The sequence below is a fragment of the Canis lupus genome, chromosome 6 (genome assembly GCF_003254725.2).
Source record: "Canis lupus dingo isolate Sandy chromosome 6, ASM325472v2, whole genome shotgun sequence".
Classification (NCBI taxonomy): Eukaryota; Metazoa; Chordata; class Mammalia; order Carnivora; family Canidae; genus Canis; species Canis lupus.
In genome coordinates this window covers 8,392,113-8,410,393 of record NC_064248.1, presented here as the reverse complement: position 1 = coordinate 8,410,393, position 18,281 = coordinate 8,392,113, and the positions used below count along the sequence as shown (strand labels likewise).

The window sequence follows — 18,281 nt, the reverse complement described above, 5'->3', positions numbered from 1 at the left end:
CCCTTAGGCCTAGTGGAGCCCGCCCCTTCCTCAACACGGAAACAGCAGTTCCCAACCCAAGGCCCAGTTTTATTTACACTCATTCCGGAGCACATGGTTTGGGGCTGTTGGACAATTCTCTGGGGAAAGAAGAATGAAGGCCGGTGGGCAGTGACAGGGTATGGAAAGGACAGCAAGGATGGATGGGTCCCCCCTCTTCGACTGTCCTCTACAGTCTCCAACATATCCCTGGGCAGAGGTGGAGGTGTGGTCTCATTCAGGATTTGGACTTGGATACAGCAAGTCCGATGAGTCCAGCCAGGCCCGCCACGCCCAGGGCCATGCCTCCGACAATGGCCATGCCCACTAGTCCATCTAGGAAGGGAAACGGGAGACTGTCAGGAGCCCAGCACCCCCAGGAACCCTACCTGATGCTCCTCAACAGATGTCATGAGGTGAGGGGATCCAAGGCTTGGAGGGACCAAGAGGGAAGTGCTTGGTGGGGGGTGGGGGCGTGGGGTAGGGGGCTCATCTCAAGGGAAACCAGAGAGCCCAGGCCTGGGGGAAGGACTTGGACTTAACCAAGAGCCCAGCGGCACCCGGGGGTGATGACGGGGCCCGGCAGACAGGAGAGTAGGAAGTGTAGGAAGTGGAGGGGGCAGAGAGGAAGGGTTCACCTTTCTTCATGGCCTTGTCAATGAGCCGTTCCAGTTCCTTGGCCTGGTTGTTCTGGGGCTCTGTCTGTAGCAGCCCCCGCACATACTTTAGTGCCTTCTCATATTCCTGCACTCAGGGAAAACACACAGACACACACACCCTCAGTATTCTAGCACTCCTCCTGCCCATCCGAGTGGCCTTCCTTTTGCTGGCCCTGGGGGCTCCTCCCTCTCTACCTCCTCCTGTAGTCCAGCCCCACCCAACGGAGTAGAGTCCACAAACAATCCCAACTGTGTGGGGGTGATAAGATGGGGGAGATAACAACCCAAGGCTTGGGGTTGCACCCCAACCTGAGGTCACCTTGCTCCCCACACCCTTGGCAGTTGGATCCTTCGGCTCTCACTTTCCCTCAGTGACCTGGCCTGCCATCACCCTGCACCTCTGTACCCCCTGCCCATGGCCCTCTTCGGCCTTCCCAATGGCCAGGGCTCTCCCCTGGTGGAGAAATGAGAGGATGCCGGTGGCCCACCCAAGTAGGGAGGGGTAGGAAAAGGGGCAATCTGCCTTACCTTGAGCCGGTAATTCCCCACAGCCAGGTAGAAGACATAATCCCGCTGCTCCTCCTTACTCCCCTTGGGCAGCAGTTCTAGGGAAGGTGGGAAGGGAAGAGGGTGAAAACTACTTCTCACCTTTCCTAGTGCTTGTGTGTCAGGGACCCCTTCCACTCTCTGACTCCCTGTATGATCCAGGGAGAAAGTCACTGTCCTGAGCTTCCGTTTCAGTTCCAGTGACTCTCGACTTCCCAGTCGGACCTCTCAGGCAGTGTGGACCCAGGCTGCTGGACACCGGGGTGATCAACACCCTGATCTCAATACTGCCGTCAGCTCTGGTTCATCTCAGTAAACTGAGAGGAAATCAAGGCACTGGAGAAGCCAAAGGCATCTCGACTCACTTTGGCACCTGCTGTGCATTCTCACTGCCCTTGTTTGCTGCCCAGATTAGTGTTCAAGTAAGTCTGCACTCCCTCCCCCTTTAAAAAAAGCAACTTGAAACTCATCTTCAAAAAAAAAAAAAAAAAAAAAAAGAAAGAAAGAAACTCATCTTCAATTAGCATTCCCTGAATGATGCAACCTGACTCTCTCCTAATTCAGGGACTTCTCATAGGCTTATGTGCTCAGTTGTATGCTGTGCAATGGGATCTGTGTGGCTAAGTAGTTTGGCAAGTGTTGACAAATCTTCCCAAGTGTCTGTCCTGTCTCCTCAACAGGACTGGCGATGCTTAGGAGACCACACCTACAGCTGTGCACTGCTCTGCAGGAAACCTGAAAAATCTGAATGAGCGAAAGGGGCAAACATAGGTGGAAGTGATTTGCATCAGAAAAGATTCTTGTTTTCATAGATTTACCATGGCCACCTTTTGGCTGTACACCATTTTAGTACATGATTACTGACCAAGAGAAAGGGGATGCAGGGCACAGAGAAATTTAAAGCTCATGTGCTGCGTACCTCTGACAAATGGTGACCCATCCCAAACCAAGGGGAAGTAGGATTCCAATAAAAAAAAGGACCATCTGCTCACAGGTTTTGGAGACTGTCTTCTGCACTTCTTCCACGCCACCCTCGTGAAAAATTTTCAACAGCTGCTGAATAAGCAACATGGTGGGGACAAGGAACAAGGGACTGGGACACACAAGACAGGCGCTTCTAGTCCTAATTCAGCCACTAATTCATTAGCTGTGTGACCTCTAACAAGTTCCTTATGGTCAACTACCAGATCGCCTAAGTCCTGCTGGGACTGTCCTGCGCTGACTGGCAAAACAGGGATGAGGTGGTAATTAGCCAAAAGCACACTGGGAGAAGCCAGGCTAAGGGGCAGCCCTTTGTTGCAGGTGTTTATGGGAAACTAACTGTGAGGTGACTCCTCTAGGGTCCCATGTTGAAAAGGGATCCCAGCACTTTAGATGGAGGGAGTGAACGAGGCCATGGCGGCAGAGAAGGGGAGAGCCGCGTAGCCTAGCACCTCACCCTCCAGCAATGCGATGCCTTTACGGATGTCGTCGTTGTACTTGCTGCGCACCAGGCACCAGGCATACTCAAACTGCGTGCTCTTGGACACGGAGCCTGCTGCCTTCTCAGATTGAAATTTCTTTTCAAACTTCTGCCATAGGAGAGGAGAGGAGTCATTTAGAAATGAAGAGGCACGCCATTCTCTACCAGGCCCTGCGTGTCCATTTCCCAGTCACACCCCATCTTCCACAGTCTCTGCCACATTTCCCTCGCGGATCTTGACATCTGGCCTCCCAGGTTCTGCTACCTTCATCCCTTGGACCCAGACCCAGGCATCCTGCTTCTTAGCGGCGGGCTGTCTCCTTGGACAGTACCCCGGTCCGTGTCCCTCCCCCTAGTGGTACCGAGCGGAAGGGCCACCTGGTGGCGGCTCCAGGCACCGCTCCGGAACCAGCTGACCGGGAGCGGCTAAACAGTAAACATGCTGTCAGAACTGCTCAACAACAGCCCACGCGATCCCTCGTCGGTGGCTGCTTCCCCCAACCAGCCCCCTGGTCGGGTCTGGACCTTTTCTTATCTGCAAAATGGGAATTAAAACAGTGCCCACCTCCTAGAGCTACAAAAATTGAGATACGACCTGCAATGCATTTAGCACCGTGCCGCATTATATGAAACTTCAAGGTAGTCTCTATACTCTCCCGACACTAAAGGAATAGTGGGGTGGGGAGGGGGGAAGAAGGTGTCCGCACTCTGACCTAACTCCTGCACGAGCCCAGAACCTGTCAGCCTTTCCACGCCAGACAAGCAGGCCCTGAGTCTGGGGCGTGGTGGCCCGGGAAACTACAACTCCCATTAGGGTACGCGACAAAGTAGAACCACCGGGCAGGGGCAGGGCGCTGCAGAGGATGCCGGGAGCCGTAGTTCGGCTTCTCTAGGCTAAACTGATGCTGGGTAGAGGGTCTGGCCCCAACCGGACTCTCCTCGGGACCCGCCCGTCCGAAGGTTCCCTTTCCCTCCCTCGGGGCCAGGCCTCACCAGCAGGTCGTCCACAGACACCAGCTCGTTCAGTACGGCCTCCATGGCCGCCGCCCCTGCAATCCTCACACCTAAGTCGCTACTGTGCCACCGTCTCCATGGCCTACTGGCAGGGCTGGAGAGCCACTTCCGTCGTCCGGCGGAAGTAGGCCCCCTCCCCAGCGCAGAGCCAATCACCTCACGCAGCTGATGCCAAGCCCGCCCACTGCCGGTGGCGCCCCGCCCCTTCCTCCCAGCGCCGTCAGCGCACACCTTGGGGCACTAATGCGCACGCTCCGACCGGACCACCTTGTTCCCCCACCTGCCGACAGCTCTAAGTCCCACGTTTGTCCTCGCGGGTGCCGCGCGTGTGCCCTCCTCCACCGAGGCTGCCTTAATAGAGTTTGGGCCTATGTCTTGGTGGTTAGCCCTTGGGCTGGAAAAACAGAAAAAGGATGGTGGAGAACCTGGCATGATCTTGAAGTTTGGGGGATCACTTCCCCTCCGGCCTCACCCCCTCTAAGTCTAGGAAATTGGAGGCTACGTTACATTTGGGTGCCTGTCACAAAACCATAACCTGGTACCAAGGTTTTTAGGGCCTCTGCTGACTTACGAGAGGATTGACAACTGGACCTGTTAACCATACACCCAGAGACTGGAATACATATGAATAGGGGATACTATGGAAATCTTAAAATGTAAAATAAATAAATAAATAAATAAATAAAAATCTTAAAATGTGAATTTAAAGAAAAGCTGTTACCCCATTACTTGTAGAGATGGTCCAATCTTTTAATACTTAGAGCATCCTTTGGGTGTGCCTGAGGGGGAAGATGTGCTGTGGGTCATGGGCAGGAACATCAAAACATGGGAAAGGTAAATGTTCACTCCTCTGGCACCTGTGCTGTGCAGTGAGGGGACTGGGTAGGTAGTGACTTTCATTCTTTTCACCTTCACCCACAGTGCTCCAGGGCACAGTGTAAGTTCCATGAGGACAGAGCCTGGATCTTATTTATCTTTGCATCCCTAGCACCTGGCACAAGATTGAGGTCCAATAAATATTTGTCAAATAGACATGAAATAAAGTGAACATAGTAAAGAGGGGGATGCAAATGCAGGGAATTGTGATCCAAACACCTTTCATGTTTGCAAAGCCCCTTTATTTATTTATCTATTTTAATTCTCTTAATAGCCTTGTGAGTTAGGTCAGCAAGGGATATTCTCTACTTAGCTCCAAATGAAATGACTTTGATATGGGGAGTCTGTTAAAGAATGAAGAGGAGAGGATAGGACAAGTTCCTAAGTACACTCTGCTATTCATCTTGAAGAAATTCAGGTGTAAATTTGTAAAATTTTGGTGATATACAGTAGAGGACTTCCCTTAAGCACCAGGGTAAACTAGGAACAACTCAGGTTAATTTGAAACCTAGAAGGAAAAGCAATCCTGAGAAACCATTTGTTTCAAGTACAGTAGGAAGATTAAAAATGAAACCCCACAAACTACCACCAATGCTGCTGATATTGTAATACTGGTTTCACAGTCTTGGGTAGTGGCCAGTATTTTAAATTCACACTATTTGTCAGTTTGTAATTATACATTTGTGTGATAACTTGATGGATGACACCCTCTCATTTGAGACTAGAAGCTACATGAGAAGTAGGGTCTATGTCTCTGTTGCTCCTATGATGCACTTAGGGCCCAACTCAGGGCTCACCACCAGTAGATACTCAATTTGTAAATGTTGCATAAGTAAATATTTCTGTTGCCATCATTAACTCTTTGGAAAGCAATAAAGGAATATGTAGTAAGAGCTAAAAGATGTAATATTATCTGACTAGTAATCTATTCCTGTAGAAATATTCAACAAAAGCAAAAACAAAAACATAAACAAAAAGAAAGGAAGAGGAAGGAAGGAAGGAAGGAAGGAAGAGCAAAACATGAAGACATTCATTCCTGCATTATCTCCGGAAGTAAACAAACAACAAACAACACCAGGGAATGGTTTTATTAAATGAGGATACATCAATATAATGAAATAACAAACAGTCTTAAAGGCACAGTCATTTAAAAAAAAAAAAAAAAAAAAAAGGCACAGTCATTTGGATTCTTTGCATGTGGATGATAATATTCAAAACAAAACAAAAGCATCCACTTCTCAAATTTGGTCCTCTAAGTGGGCAGAAGGGAAACTGACATTTTTTGTTGCTGGGACTAAAAGTTAGAACTGGTACTTGTTAGCACATTCTGGGCCCTGGGCCCCTTCCTTGACTACACTGGTTGCAGGCCTGCTCTGGTCTTTTTGGCCTATAGCATCTTGGTGGGCAGCCCAAACACCCACTAAACAGGGCTCCACTATTTGTGTTCTTCTAGTCTTCGGTGATTGCTTACCTCTACTTCCCACTCTCATTTGCTATCTAATCACTTAAGTCCTATCCACCCTGCACCCATTCATTCATTCATTCATCCACCCAACAAACTAATATTCAGGGCCTACTGTGTGTCACGTACTCTTCTGAATGCTGGGCAAGAGAAATGAACTAAACAGACACAGTCCTTCTCTTATGCAAGTTACATCAACAGAAGAGACAAGATTGCTAACGGATAAATGAATGTCGGGCCACTACCACCTCCATTCTGTCACCATGCTTTTTTTTCCTCCTCTAACCCAGCCTGGCTGTGTTGTATTTTAAGGGTGCGAATCAGAGCTTGTATGTCCTGCTTAAAAATACTGTCTGGGCTACGCGGAACATTGTTTAAATGTCTTACCACGCACACGAAGCCCTTCGGGGTCGCCCCTGCTTACCTTCCCAGCTTCAACTCCAGGCACCCTCACGTCCTGCACGGCAAGACCTTTTCCTGGCAGCCACCGTTCTTCCACCCGGAACGCTCTCCATTCACCAAGCACCGGGGCCGTTACCCTCCAGGACAGCCTTCCTCGATCCGGCGCCGCGCCTCGAGCTCCTCGGAGGTACAGAGTTCATCACCCAGGCCTGCAGTCCTTGGTGTGGACAGGGACCGGGTTTACTCATCTCTCTGCCAAAGGCCCGGCGTCCAAGCATCGTTTGAGGCGTGAATGAGAGTAACCACAGGAGATCTCAGCATGACCCTAAGAACTGCGGAGAGTGTGCCCTTCCGGATAGCGGTTAAGTTGGCACCCGAGGAAGCGAGGAGTCGGTGTCTCCCCCCGGGGCTGCCCCAGGGAGACGGCTCGGTGGGCCGAAGGACCCCGGGAGCCGCCGGCGGGGGCCGGGGGGCGGCGGCGGGTAGGAGCGCGCCGCGAGGGCTTCTGCGCAGCCGCCTCCCGGGGAGGCAGGGGCCGAGCGGAGCCCGGGGCGGGGCTCGGGGGAGGGGCGGCCGGGGCGGGGGACTCCGATGGCCAATTAACCGGTGGGGCTCCCGGTGAGGGGCGGGGCGGGCGGCGGCGAGGCCCGGGAGTCTCGAACCTACCCCCGGCGCCCCTGTGACCCCGGGGTGACCGAGATGCTTGCTCCCTGCTCACCCAGAGACGCCCTCTGTAAATTAAAAGTTACGTGTTGTCCCCTTTAGGGTCTGTCTCGGTACAGAAGTGTGTGATGGGTGCGCAGGAATCACCTGGAATCGTTAAACATAGAGGGTGATAGAGCTAGGGTGAAGCTGGAGATGTTTCATTTCTAAGAAGCTCCCAGGGGATGCTGCAGCTGTGCTTTCAGAAGCAAAGGTGTGAAACAGTGGTTCTCAAAGTGCAGTCCCAGGATCAGGGGAATAGACATCACCTGGGAATTGTTTAGAAATGCAGATTATTGGGGCCGCTTGGGGGGGCTCAGTGATTGTGCCTGTGCCTTTGGCTCAGGTCGTGATCCTAGGATCCTGGATCCATTCCCATATGGGGTTCCCCAGCGGGGAGCCTGCCTATTGCCTATGTCTCTGCCTGTGTCTCTCATGAATAAATAAAATTTTAAAATCATAAAAAAAAAGAAATTCAGATTATTGGAGCCCTCTCCTACACCTGCTGAATCAGGAAATCTGCTGGTGGGGTGGCAGTCGGTGTTCTTGCCAACCCCTGTGGGTAATTTTGATGCACGCTGGAATTTGGGGACCAGTGGATAGTGGAAAAATAAAACAGCCTCCACTGTCTATAGAGTTGTGACCATGGTCAGTTTGTCTTAATCTAGTGAAACTTCAGTTTCTTCAACTGAAAAATCAGGGTAAAAATATGCCTTCCTAGTGAATCTATTATAATGAGGGAATGTGAGATGATGAAAGTAAAGAAGCAGGCAACCTAATAACGACCATCCTATGAAAAGGTAAACTGTCATTACCATTCAAACAGACTGCCAAAGGCCAATTTGAAAAGGGATTACCCATCTGGCCTGAGGTGCTAGGAAAGTCTTCAGGGAAGAAATGTGAGTTGACATTCGAACCAGGATTCTAAAGTATAGAAATGCAAGTGGAGAAGGTGAGAAAAGGAATTCTAGGAACACAGAACATCCTAGGTAGTCTTGAGAAAGGGCCAGGTGGGGGAGGGACAGTGTTGTGGGAGGACTAGAGGACAGGGGCTGCAGAAATCAGAGACCTTGTGTGCCACACAGTGATGCTTACACTTCAGTTTTTTAGGCAGAGAAAATCCTTTTATGAGAAGGACATCTGCCATATTTATTAGAATGGCAGATCTTGCAACAGTAGTGGGGAGGCTGTTCTGGGGAGCAGAGAGATGAGTTTGAAAGAGATGGTGATAGGTCAGGCTAGAATCAACAAAGACTTAGGCTAATGCACTGTCAGTGAAAGTAATGAGAAGACACAAGAGGGAGGAAATATTTCTCTGATAAAATGGACAGAACTTGGCAGTCAAAACGGAAATGGAAGACAAGAGAATGAGAGGACTCCGTGACTACTTACTAGGTTTCTAGCTTGCTGAACCGTTAGAGAAGGGTGAACTGTTCTCTAAATATGTAGAAGGAAGAATACCTAGATAGAGATTGTACAAATAGAAGCCAGAACTCCAGGAACCAGAAAACCTTTCAGAAGTAGGTAGAAGAGGGGGGCTGCATTGCTCAGTCAGTTGAGTGTCTGCCTTTGGCTCAATCCTGGGAGTGAGTCCCACACTGGGCTCCTTGCTCAGTGGGGAGCCTGCTTCTTCCTCTCCCTCTGTCTGCTGCTCCCCCTCCTTGTGCTCTCTCTATATATCAATAAATAAAACTTGGAAGAAGAAGAAGAAGAAGAAGAAGAAGAAGAAGAAGAAGAAGAAGAAGAAGAAGAAGAAGAAGAAGAAGAGAAGGGAAGAAAAGAAAAAAGAAAGAAAGAAAGAAAGAAAGAAAGAAAGAAAGAAAGAAAGAGAGAAAGAAAGAGAGAAAGAAGAAAAGAGAGACAAGGAGTATAAGAAGTGGATACAGGAGCTGCCAAAAGCAAGTCCAGGAAAGTTGGTGTCCTGAGAGCCAAGACAAGATTTCAGTTGATGCCAGTGGACAAGTTATTTTAAAAGTTACAAAGATGTTAAATAGAACAAGGACCAAAAATAGGCCACTAGATTTAACACCAGTTGGTCATTTGTGGTGAGCTTAGAGAGAGTAATTTCACTAGTGTGATAAGGATACCAAGAGATTTTTTAAAAAGATTTATTTATTTATTTTATGATAGAGAGAGAGAGAGAGAGAGAGAGAGAGAGAGAGGCAGAGACACAGGAGGAGGGAGAAGCAGGCTCCATGCTGGGAGCCCAACTCGGGACTCCATCCCGGGACTCCAGGATCGTGCCCTGGGCCAAAGGCAGGTGCCAAAACGCTGAGCCACCCAGGGATCCCCCCAAGAGATTTTTTTAAAGCAGGAGGCATAGGCAGGGGCAGAGGGAGTAAGCATAACGAAAAATAACTTTAAACTATTCTTTTGGTCCACTACAGTGGAAAAGACAAGGCTCCAATGGTAGTGATCCCAACAATTTTACCTCTCAATGATGGTGATTATCTACAAAGTCATTTATTTGGGAGGGTGAATAGTTTCAATTATTTTAGGTAACTCTTTCAAATAACTGAATTTTAGAGAGAGATGGAATAGTTATAAAGAGGGATTTTTTTTTTTTTCAAACAACAGATGTACCTTAAACTACTTAGGTGTGATTTTTCTACTTGTCTATTCTGAGAATAACATCACCTTTGCAGTTTGCCACTTTGGTTGTAGGATTTGGGAAAGAGAAGAAGAAGGACAAATCAGAAAAAGGTAAGATAATTTTCTGGGTCAGTCAGTTTTCATTCATTTCATTCAGCAATGAATTCAAGCTGCCAAAAGAAGAACCAGAGCATCTTTCAACCCAACCTTGTACACTGCCCTTGTCTGGCTCTGAGCTACTGGATTACTGACTCTATGAGTTCTTTCAGGACTCAGTGAGCTTCCAGAATATGGCTGTATACATCACCAAATATGAATGGAGTTGCTTGGACCAGGGTCAGAGGGCCCTTTTTCCAGAATATCATGCTGAAGAATTACAGGAAAATGGGTTTACTGGGTAAAGATTCCGCCACATAGACAGGAAGCTTTTGAGTTTTGTTTAGTTTTGTTTTGTTTGCTTTTTGGGTTTTTTGAAAGAGAGAGCATGTGTGCACAAGCAGGTGGAGGAGCAGAAAGAGAGGATCAACCACCCTACGTGGGGCTTGATCCCGTGAGCCTGAGAGCAAGACATGAGCTGAAATCAAGAGTTGGAGGCTTAACCAACTGAGCCACTCTGGCACCCCAGCTTTCAAGATTCTCTTGTAATTAACATTTCATTGCTTTAACAACCACAACTCTTAATTTAGCCATGATTTGCATGTAAGTTCCATTTTGTTGCTATCAGTTGGGGAGATAATGGAGCATGTACGGGGATGCAAAGGAAAGGGAGAGGTTGTGAGTGACTTTCCATGCCCCATGCCTTTCAACCAAAAAAAATTGCCCCAACAAGTAATGTTTTCATTAATTGAGTAGATTTGGAGAGGAGCAGGTCAGTTTGCCTACAGATCTCCAGACTAATAAGCCAAACACTAACATACTGGCCTTTTAATTTTAGTCCAGTATAAAATATTTTGTGATAGATTTTGTAAATGAGTTTTTGTTATTGTCGTTATGACTTTTTGGCTTTGCTGTGTTTTAGATGTCTTTGTATTTTGGCAGTTGCTGTTTGTTTTTAATTTGTTAAAGATTTCAAGCATAGAACTAGAAAAAAAAAAGATTATTGGATATTCAAATGTAGGCAAAACTAAAAAATATTCCTAAAAGCATAATTAATTAATAATAATTAATTCCATATATCCTATATGAAATACGTTTTGTCTACTAAGTGCCTCCTTAAAATATATCAGGTGTAAAAACACTTAATGAATTGACCAAAACCCCAGGAAATACTCAAAACCAGGTGAAAGAGAAAAAAAATGCATGTAAAAACATAAATATTCTCAAATGAGGAGGAATCATTTTATTTAATAAATGTTGGGGGAAAGCTTCTTGACATTGGCATTGGCAATGATTTTTTTTTTTTGATATGACACCAAAAGCACAAGCAACAAAAGCAAAAATAAACAAGTGGGCTGATATTGAATCAAAAGGCTTCTGAGAAGCAAAAGAAACCATCAACAAAATGAAAAGACAACCTACGGAATAGGAAAAACTATTTGCAAATCACATATCTGAGAAGGGGTTAATCATCAGGGAAATGAAAATCAATACCACAATGAGATATCACCTTGCACCTGTTAAAATGGCTATAATTCAAAAGACAAGAGATAACAAATGCCAGCTGGGATGTGGAGGAAAGGAAGCCCTTGTGCACTGTTGATGGGAATGTAACTCGGTGCAGCGGCTATGGAAAACAGTATGACAGTTCCTCAAAATATTAAACACAGAACTACCAGATTACTGGAAATTCCATTTCTAGGTGTATAACCAAAGGAAATGAAATCACTACCTTGAAGAAATATCTGTAGCCCCATGTTCTTGTAGCATTATTAACAGCCAAGACATGGAAATTACCTAACTGTCTCTGGGTGGATGAATAGATAAAGAAAATATGATACACACACAATGGAATATTTATTATTCAGCCTTAAAAAGAAAGAAATCTTGCCATCTGGACAACATGGATGGAATCTGAAGGCATTATGCTGAATGAAATAAGTACATTAAAAAATGCTATATGATCTCACTTATACATGGAATCCAAAAATGCAGAACTCCTAGAAACAGAGCAGAATGGTGGTTGCCAGGGGCAGGAGGTCAGGAGACATGGGGAAATGTTGGCCAAAGGGTACAAACTTCCAGTTATAAGATGAATAAATTCTGGGAATCTATGGTAAAGCATGCTGAGTATAATTCACAACACTGTATTATATAATTACAGTTACTCAAAGAGTAAACCTGAAATGTTCTCAGACACACACACAAGTGGGTAATTATGTGAGGGGATGGACATATTAACTTTATTGTGATCATTTCACAATATATATGTGTACTGAATCATCATGCTGTACCTTAAGCTTACACAATGGTATATGTCAATTACAGCTCCATAAAGCTGGGGAAAATAAGCGTTTAGGTGATTGATTATAAGTAAATGTATTAATAGATTGATGAAACCATTGGCTCTAAATGGCTGTTAAGTGAATTATCTTAGGCAATTGATTTCAAGCTAATTGGCCTAGAATTACTTAGGTTGTGTTGCATGTCAGTAGATTTAATTACTTAAATAGTTGGTAGATTAAGAGAGATCAAATCATTGACTATGTAAGTTGATCAGAAGTCCCAAACAACACATTTAGAGTCTATTGGTAGTAAGACTGCATTGAGGGGCACCTGGGTGGCTCAGTTGGCTAAGCATCTGCCTTTGGCTCAGGTCATGATCTCAGGGTCCTGGGATAGAGCCATGAGTTGGGCTCCCTGCTCAGCGAGGAACTTGCTTCTCCCTCTCCTTCTGTCTTGCCCCCTGCTCGTGCTCACACTCTCTCCCAAATAGATATCATAAAAAAAAAAAAAAATTCTTATAGGCTAACTTTCTAGGCCCAAGATGGAACCCTTCCCGCCCTAGGTACTTTGTCAGGGCACCGAAACTTAGATAGCTTCTATGTCCCTATAAATGCTCAGAAACAGTCTATGCAGTCAGCCAATCCCCAAATGCCAGGCCAACTTTGGGCCTTCTCATCCCAAGCCATGTTGACTAGATGGCCCCAGCCAATCAAATATTTTCTATCTTTCTCTTCCGTGTTCTTTACTCTTTATCTTATCAAAGCTTTTTGCCTTCTGCTCCATTTTGCAGTTGTCTTCAAGTGTTAAAGTTTATATCACCTCAATTATCTACCTTAATTAATCGATGGATTAATTTTTATTTATTCATTTGAGAGAGCACAAGCAGAGGGAGAGGCAGAGGGACAGGGAGAAGCAGACACTCTGCTAAGCTGGGAACCTGCTGTAGGGCTCGCAGGGCACCATTCCAGGACTTGGAGATATTGACCTGGGCTGCAGGCAGACACTTAACCATCTGAGCCACCCAGGAGCCTTTCCTTTCATTATTTTTTAAATAATTGTTCATCCATAGCATCATGGTTAAGAAGTGAAGAGCAGGGCAGCTTATGGGGTTCTGGAGGGCACGTGTGAAGCCTCTGTGTTTGCAACTCAAATTTTATCTTAAAGACTTTATTTTTATTCATTCATGAGAGACACAGAGAGAGAGGCAGAGACACAGGCAGAGGGAGAAGCAGGCTCCCTGCGGGGAGCCTGATGCTGGACTCAATCCCGAGACCCCAGGATCACACCCTGAGTGGAAGGCAGAAGCTCAATCATTGAGCCACTCAGGTGTCCCAGTAATTATTTTAAATAAGAAATCTATCTGGGGTGGCCGAATTAGACAATGGCAGGTGGGCAGAAGGAACCCTTTGTTTAGAAGCCATTCTCTTTCCCGACTGTCTGAAATATAAGGACAGTTACTTTTTACAAGCATCTGTGTGTATGACGTGTGCAATTCATTACTGCTCTCTCTTCATTTGGGAGATGATTTCTGAAGCAGACTCTTTTTTGGACCATCCTCCCAGTTCATCATTATGTCATTTCTTTGAAGAATGGCATTGTACCACCTGGATAGCACACAGTTTTGGGGTGAGGAGGGGTCAGCCACACTCTGTCTTGGGATTTAGCTGTAGTTAATTTTGGGACAGGCCTCTGTCTGTGGCTGGCCGTGAGGTATAAATAAATTCAGCCCTGTGGGAAGCCCTTGTCCTGCTCTGTGGACAAAGCAACAGAAAGCGGATAGAGACCATCTATATACAAAAAGACAAGAATGAAGTGAATATGGAAAGAAAAGCAGGGACAAGAGAACCTGAGAACCCAAAAAGAAACATCCTGAGCCATCCTGGTGGGCTGGTGTCTTTTCAGGATTCTGGTTTTAGTGCCTCCTGAGACATTCTGGGTAGATTCTGGGTAAAGGTTCATACTCTTCTTTTCTTAGGCTAACTCAAGTTGGTTTCTATTATTTGCTACAAATATATAATATAGTGAGGTAGTGGAGGTTCTCTCTCATCCTCACAGTTGAAAATTACCAAATAAAGGCTAGCACTGAGCCTGCCAGGTGGCTCAGATTGCTCTCAGATGGACCCTAGCTGGTACCGATCACCAGTTTTCACATTTTTTGGCAATTAAATGAATTCCCAGGGTAACCAAGCTATATTATAGTCCTACCACTTAGCTAAGCAGTTTTAAGACCTTTTTGTTTTGAAGTATAATGCACACTTATGCAAAAGTGCACACAGAAAAATGTACAGTTCAGTGATTTTAGAGAATGAACCATTATGTAACCACCACTCAATTTAGAAATAGGACGTTGCCAATCTTCCAAAAGCCTCCCTCCCCAACCTGGACCTACTACCAAAATTACAGTCCCCTACTTTTCTAATAGTGACCAATATCCTGATTTTTATGGCCACATCCCCTACCCCCCAAACTAAGCATGCATATGTAATGCTATAGTTTACTTTTGTTGGGATTTTTTTTGAAACTTCTACTTTTTGGTGTCTGGCTTTCCTTGCCAAATGTCCTGTTTGTGAGGTTTGTTGATATTGTTGTATATAACTTCAGTCTGTCACATTTTTCACTGCTGCAGATTTTTCCATTGTGCGCATGTACCAGAGCAACTATATGTTGCACAACTGCATTTAAATAGAATGCAAAACCAGACAAATGGCATCTTTATTTTAGAAATTGTGTTAGTGGTCCTTCTTTGTGGGGGCAGGTAGAGATTGGAAAGGATAGTGAAGGGACTTCTGGGATGCTGTTCTAGTTTCTCTAGTGGGTGCCTATGCTCAATTGAGCTTTGATAAATTAATTCAGTAAAGTCACAGGATACAAAATTAATATACAGAAATCTGTTGCATTTCCATACACTAATAATGAAGTAGCAGAAAGCCAAATTAAGGAAGCAATCCCACCAAAAATAATAAAATACCTAAAATAACTTAACCAAGGAGGTAAAAGACCTGTACTCCAAAAACTATAAATCATGGATGAAAGAAATTGAAGAGGTCATAAACAAATGGAAAGATATCCCATACTCATAGATCAGAAGAACCATCATTGTTAAAATGTCCATATTATCCAAAGCAACCTAGAGATTTAATGCAATCCATTATCAAAATACAACCACATTTTTTCACAGAACTGAACTCTGGATGGAACCACAAAACACCCTGAATATCTAAAACAATCTTGAGAAAGAAGAACAAAGCTGGAGGTATCACAATCCCAGAATTCAAGATATATCTCAAAGCTGCAGTAACCAAAACAGTATAGTAGAGGCACAACAACAGAAAAGTAGGCGAATGAAACAGAACAGGGAGGCCCAAAAGAAACCCACACTTATCTGGTCAATTAATCTTTGACAAAGAAGGCAAGAATATGCAATGGGGAAAAGACCATTTCTTTAACAAACAGTGCTGGGAAAACTGGACAACTACCTGCAGAAGAACAAAACTGGACCACTTTCTTACACCACACACAAAAATAAACTCAAAATGGATTAGAAGGACACCTGGGTGGCTCAGTGGTTGAGCATCTGCCTTCAGCTCAGGGCGTGATCCTGGGATCCGGGATTGAGTCCCACATTGGGCTCCCTGCATGGAGCTTGCTTCTCCCTCTGCCTATGTCTCTGCTTCTCTCTGTGTGTGTCTATCGTGAATAAATCTTTATAAAAAAATGGATTACAGACCTACACCTGAGACCTGAAACTATAAAATTCCTAGAAGAAAACATAAACAGTAATTTGACATCACTGTAGAAATATTTTTCTAGGTATGTCTCCTCAGGCAAGGGAAGCAAAAGCAAAAATAAACTATTGAGACTATACCAAAACACAAAGCTTTTACACAGTGAAGGAAATCACCAACAGAAGGGCAAAGTAACCTGCTGAATGGGAGAAGATATTTGCAAATGATATAGCCAATAAGGGGTTAATACCCAAAATACGTAAAGAACTCATACAACTCAACACCAAGGAAATGATCCAATTAAAATGGACAGAGATATATCACCTTACACCTGTCAGAACGGCTAAAATACAGAATATTCTAGTGTCAGGGAGGATATGGAGAAAAGGAACCCTCAGTACTGTTGGTGGGAATGCTCGCTGGTGCAACCACTGTAGAAAACAGTATGGAGGGACACCTGGGTGGCTCAGTCAGTTGAACGTCTTACTTCAGCTCAGGTCATGATCCTGGGGTCCTGGGATTGAGTTCTGCATCAGGCTTCCTGCTCAGTGGGGAGTCTGCTTTTCCCTCTCCCTCTGCTGCTCCCCCTGCTTCTGTTCTCTCTCTCACATATATAAAGAAAACAATATGGAGTTTCCTAAAAAAATTAAAAATAGAGATACCATATGATCCAGTAACTCCACGACTGAGTATTTACCCAAAGAAACATTAAATCAAAAAGATATATGCATCCCTATGTTTGTTGCAGCATTATTTACAATAGCCAAGATATGAAAACAGCCCAAGTATCCATCAGTAGATGAATGGATAAAGAAGATGTCTTATATATACACAATGGAATGTTAATCATAAAAAAGAATGAAATCGGGCAGCCTGGGTGGCTCAGCGGTTTAGCACCGCCTTCAGCCCAGGGTGTGATCCTGGAGACCCGGGATCGAGTCCCATGTCGGGCTCCCTCTGCCTGTGTCTCTGCCTCTCTCTCGTCTCTCATGAATAAATAAATAAAATCTTAAAAAAAAAAAAAAAAAGAATGAGATCTTGCCATTTGCAACAACATGGATGGATCTAGAGGGTATTATGCTAAGTGAAATAAGTCAGAGAAAGACAAATACCATATGATTTCACTCATATGTGGAATTTAAGAAACAAAACTAACATGGACTTTTAAATACAGAGAACAGTCTCGTGGTTGCTAGAGGGGAGGTGGGTGGGAGGATGGCTGAAATAGATAAAGAGGATTAAGAAATACAAAGTTCCAGTTACAGGGGCGCCTGGGGGGCTCAGCGGTGGAACATCTGCCTTTGGCTGCCAGGGTGGGGGGCGGATCCCGGGATCCTGGGATTGAGTCACACATCAGGCTCCCTGCAGGGACCCTGCTTCTCCCTCTGCCTATGTCTCTGCCTCTCTCTGTCTCTCATGAATAAATAAATACTTAAAAAATAAAAAACCACACACACACAAACTTCCAGTTATAAAAATAAATAAGTCATGGAGCCAAAAAGTCCACCAAAAAGTGCATAAAGAAATGTGGTTTAAAACAAACAAAAAAAAAGAAATATGGTCTATAAGACAGTAATAACGTTGTTTTGGGACAGATGGTAACTATTCTTAATGCAATGAGCACTGAATAATTTATAGGATTGTTGAATCACTATATTGTACGTCTGAAACTAATGTAACACTGCATGTTAATTATACTTCAATTTAAAAAATCAATTGAGCTGTAAAGTTATGATCTGTGCACCTTGCAGGATGTATAATTCACTTCAATATTATGTTAAAAAAAAAAAAGCCGATGGACATTCCAGCCAACAACGGTCTGGAATTGGGGGATGTCCCCAAGGAGAAAGGCAGCCAGCCCTCTTGGCCAGGCTCTCATTGCAGAACCTCTGTCCTTTCTGGGACTTGGGGCTGGTAATTTTTCACTTTTTTTGTTAGCTCTCTGGTGCCTTCAAGTGGATGTTTGTTATATTCCACCTGTTTTTTTTTTTTTTTAGTCTCCTCAGGAGAAGAGATGGGCTGAATCACCCAGCCTACTTTTATCAGAAGCAGATGTTATCATAATAGTTATCTCTGGGTTCCAAATTAAACTGAAATCCTGGATAGAGGTATAGTCACATCTGTTCAATTTTTGGGGGGAAATCTTCATGTTACCAGTGATTGTTACCCAATGTTATTTCTGAGAAGAAAATGTATCTTATTGATTGCTCAAACATTTCTGTTGTTAAAGTCAGATTTTGTTTTATGAATTTACTTAATTATATTAATAGGGGGAGACCTATTTTTCTACTGAAGTACAAAACTTCCAGAATTTTCCATTTGAACATTTTCCTATTCTGGTCAATCTTACTAAAAGCAGCAAGACTTATTCTATAAATACATCAGTACAAACCAATAATAAAATACACCTAGGGGTGCCTGGATGGCTCAGTGGTTGAGTG

The 18,281-nt window shown here is 44.8% G+C and overlaps 1 protein-coding gene across 1 annotated transcript; it reads right to left on the bottom strand.

Moving 5' to 3' along the window:
• Positions 1-48: 48 nt before the first annotated feature.
• On the bottom strand, positions 49-3,873 carry FIS1 (fission, mitochondrial 1). Its single transcript, XM_025425943.3, has 5 exons — positions 3,679-3,873; positions 2,662-2,794; positions 1,206-1,282; positions 657-762; positions 49-354 (listed from the first exon to the last, which is right to left on the bottom strand). Exons 1-5 carry the CDS (start codon positions 3,721-3,723, stop codon positions 257-259), a joined length of 459 nt encoding a protein of 152 aa, XP_025281728.1. The 5' UTR covers positions 3,724-3,873; the 3' UTR covers positions 49-256.
• Positions 3,874-18,281: the final 14,408 nt, after the last annotated feature.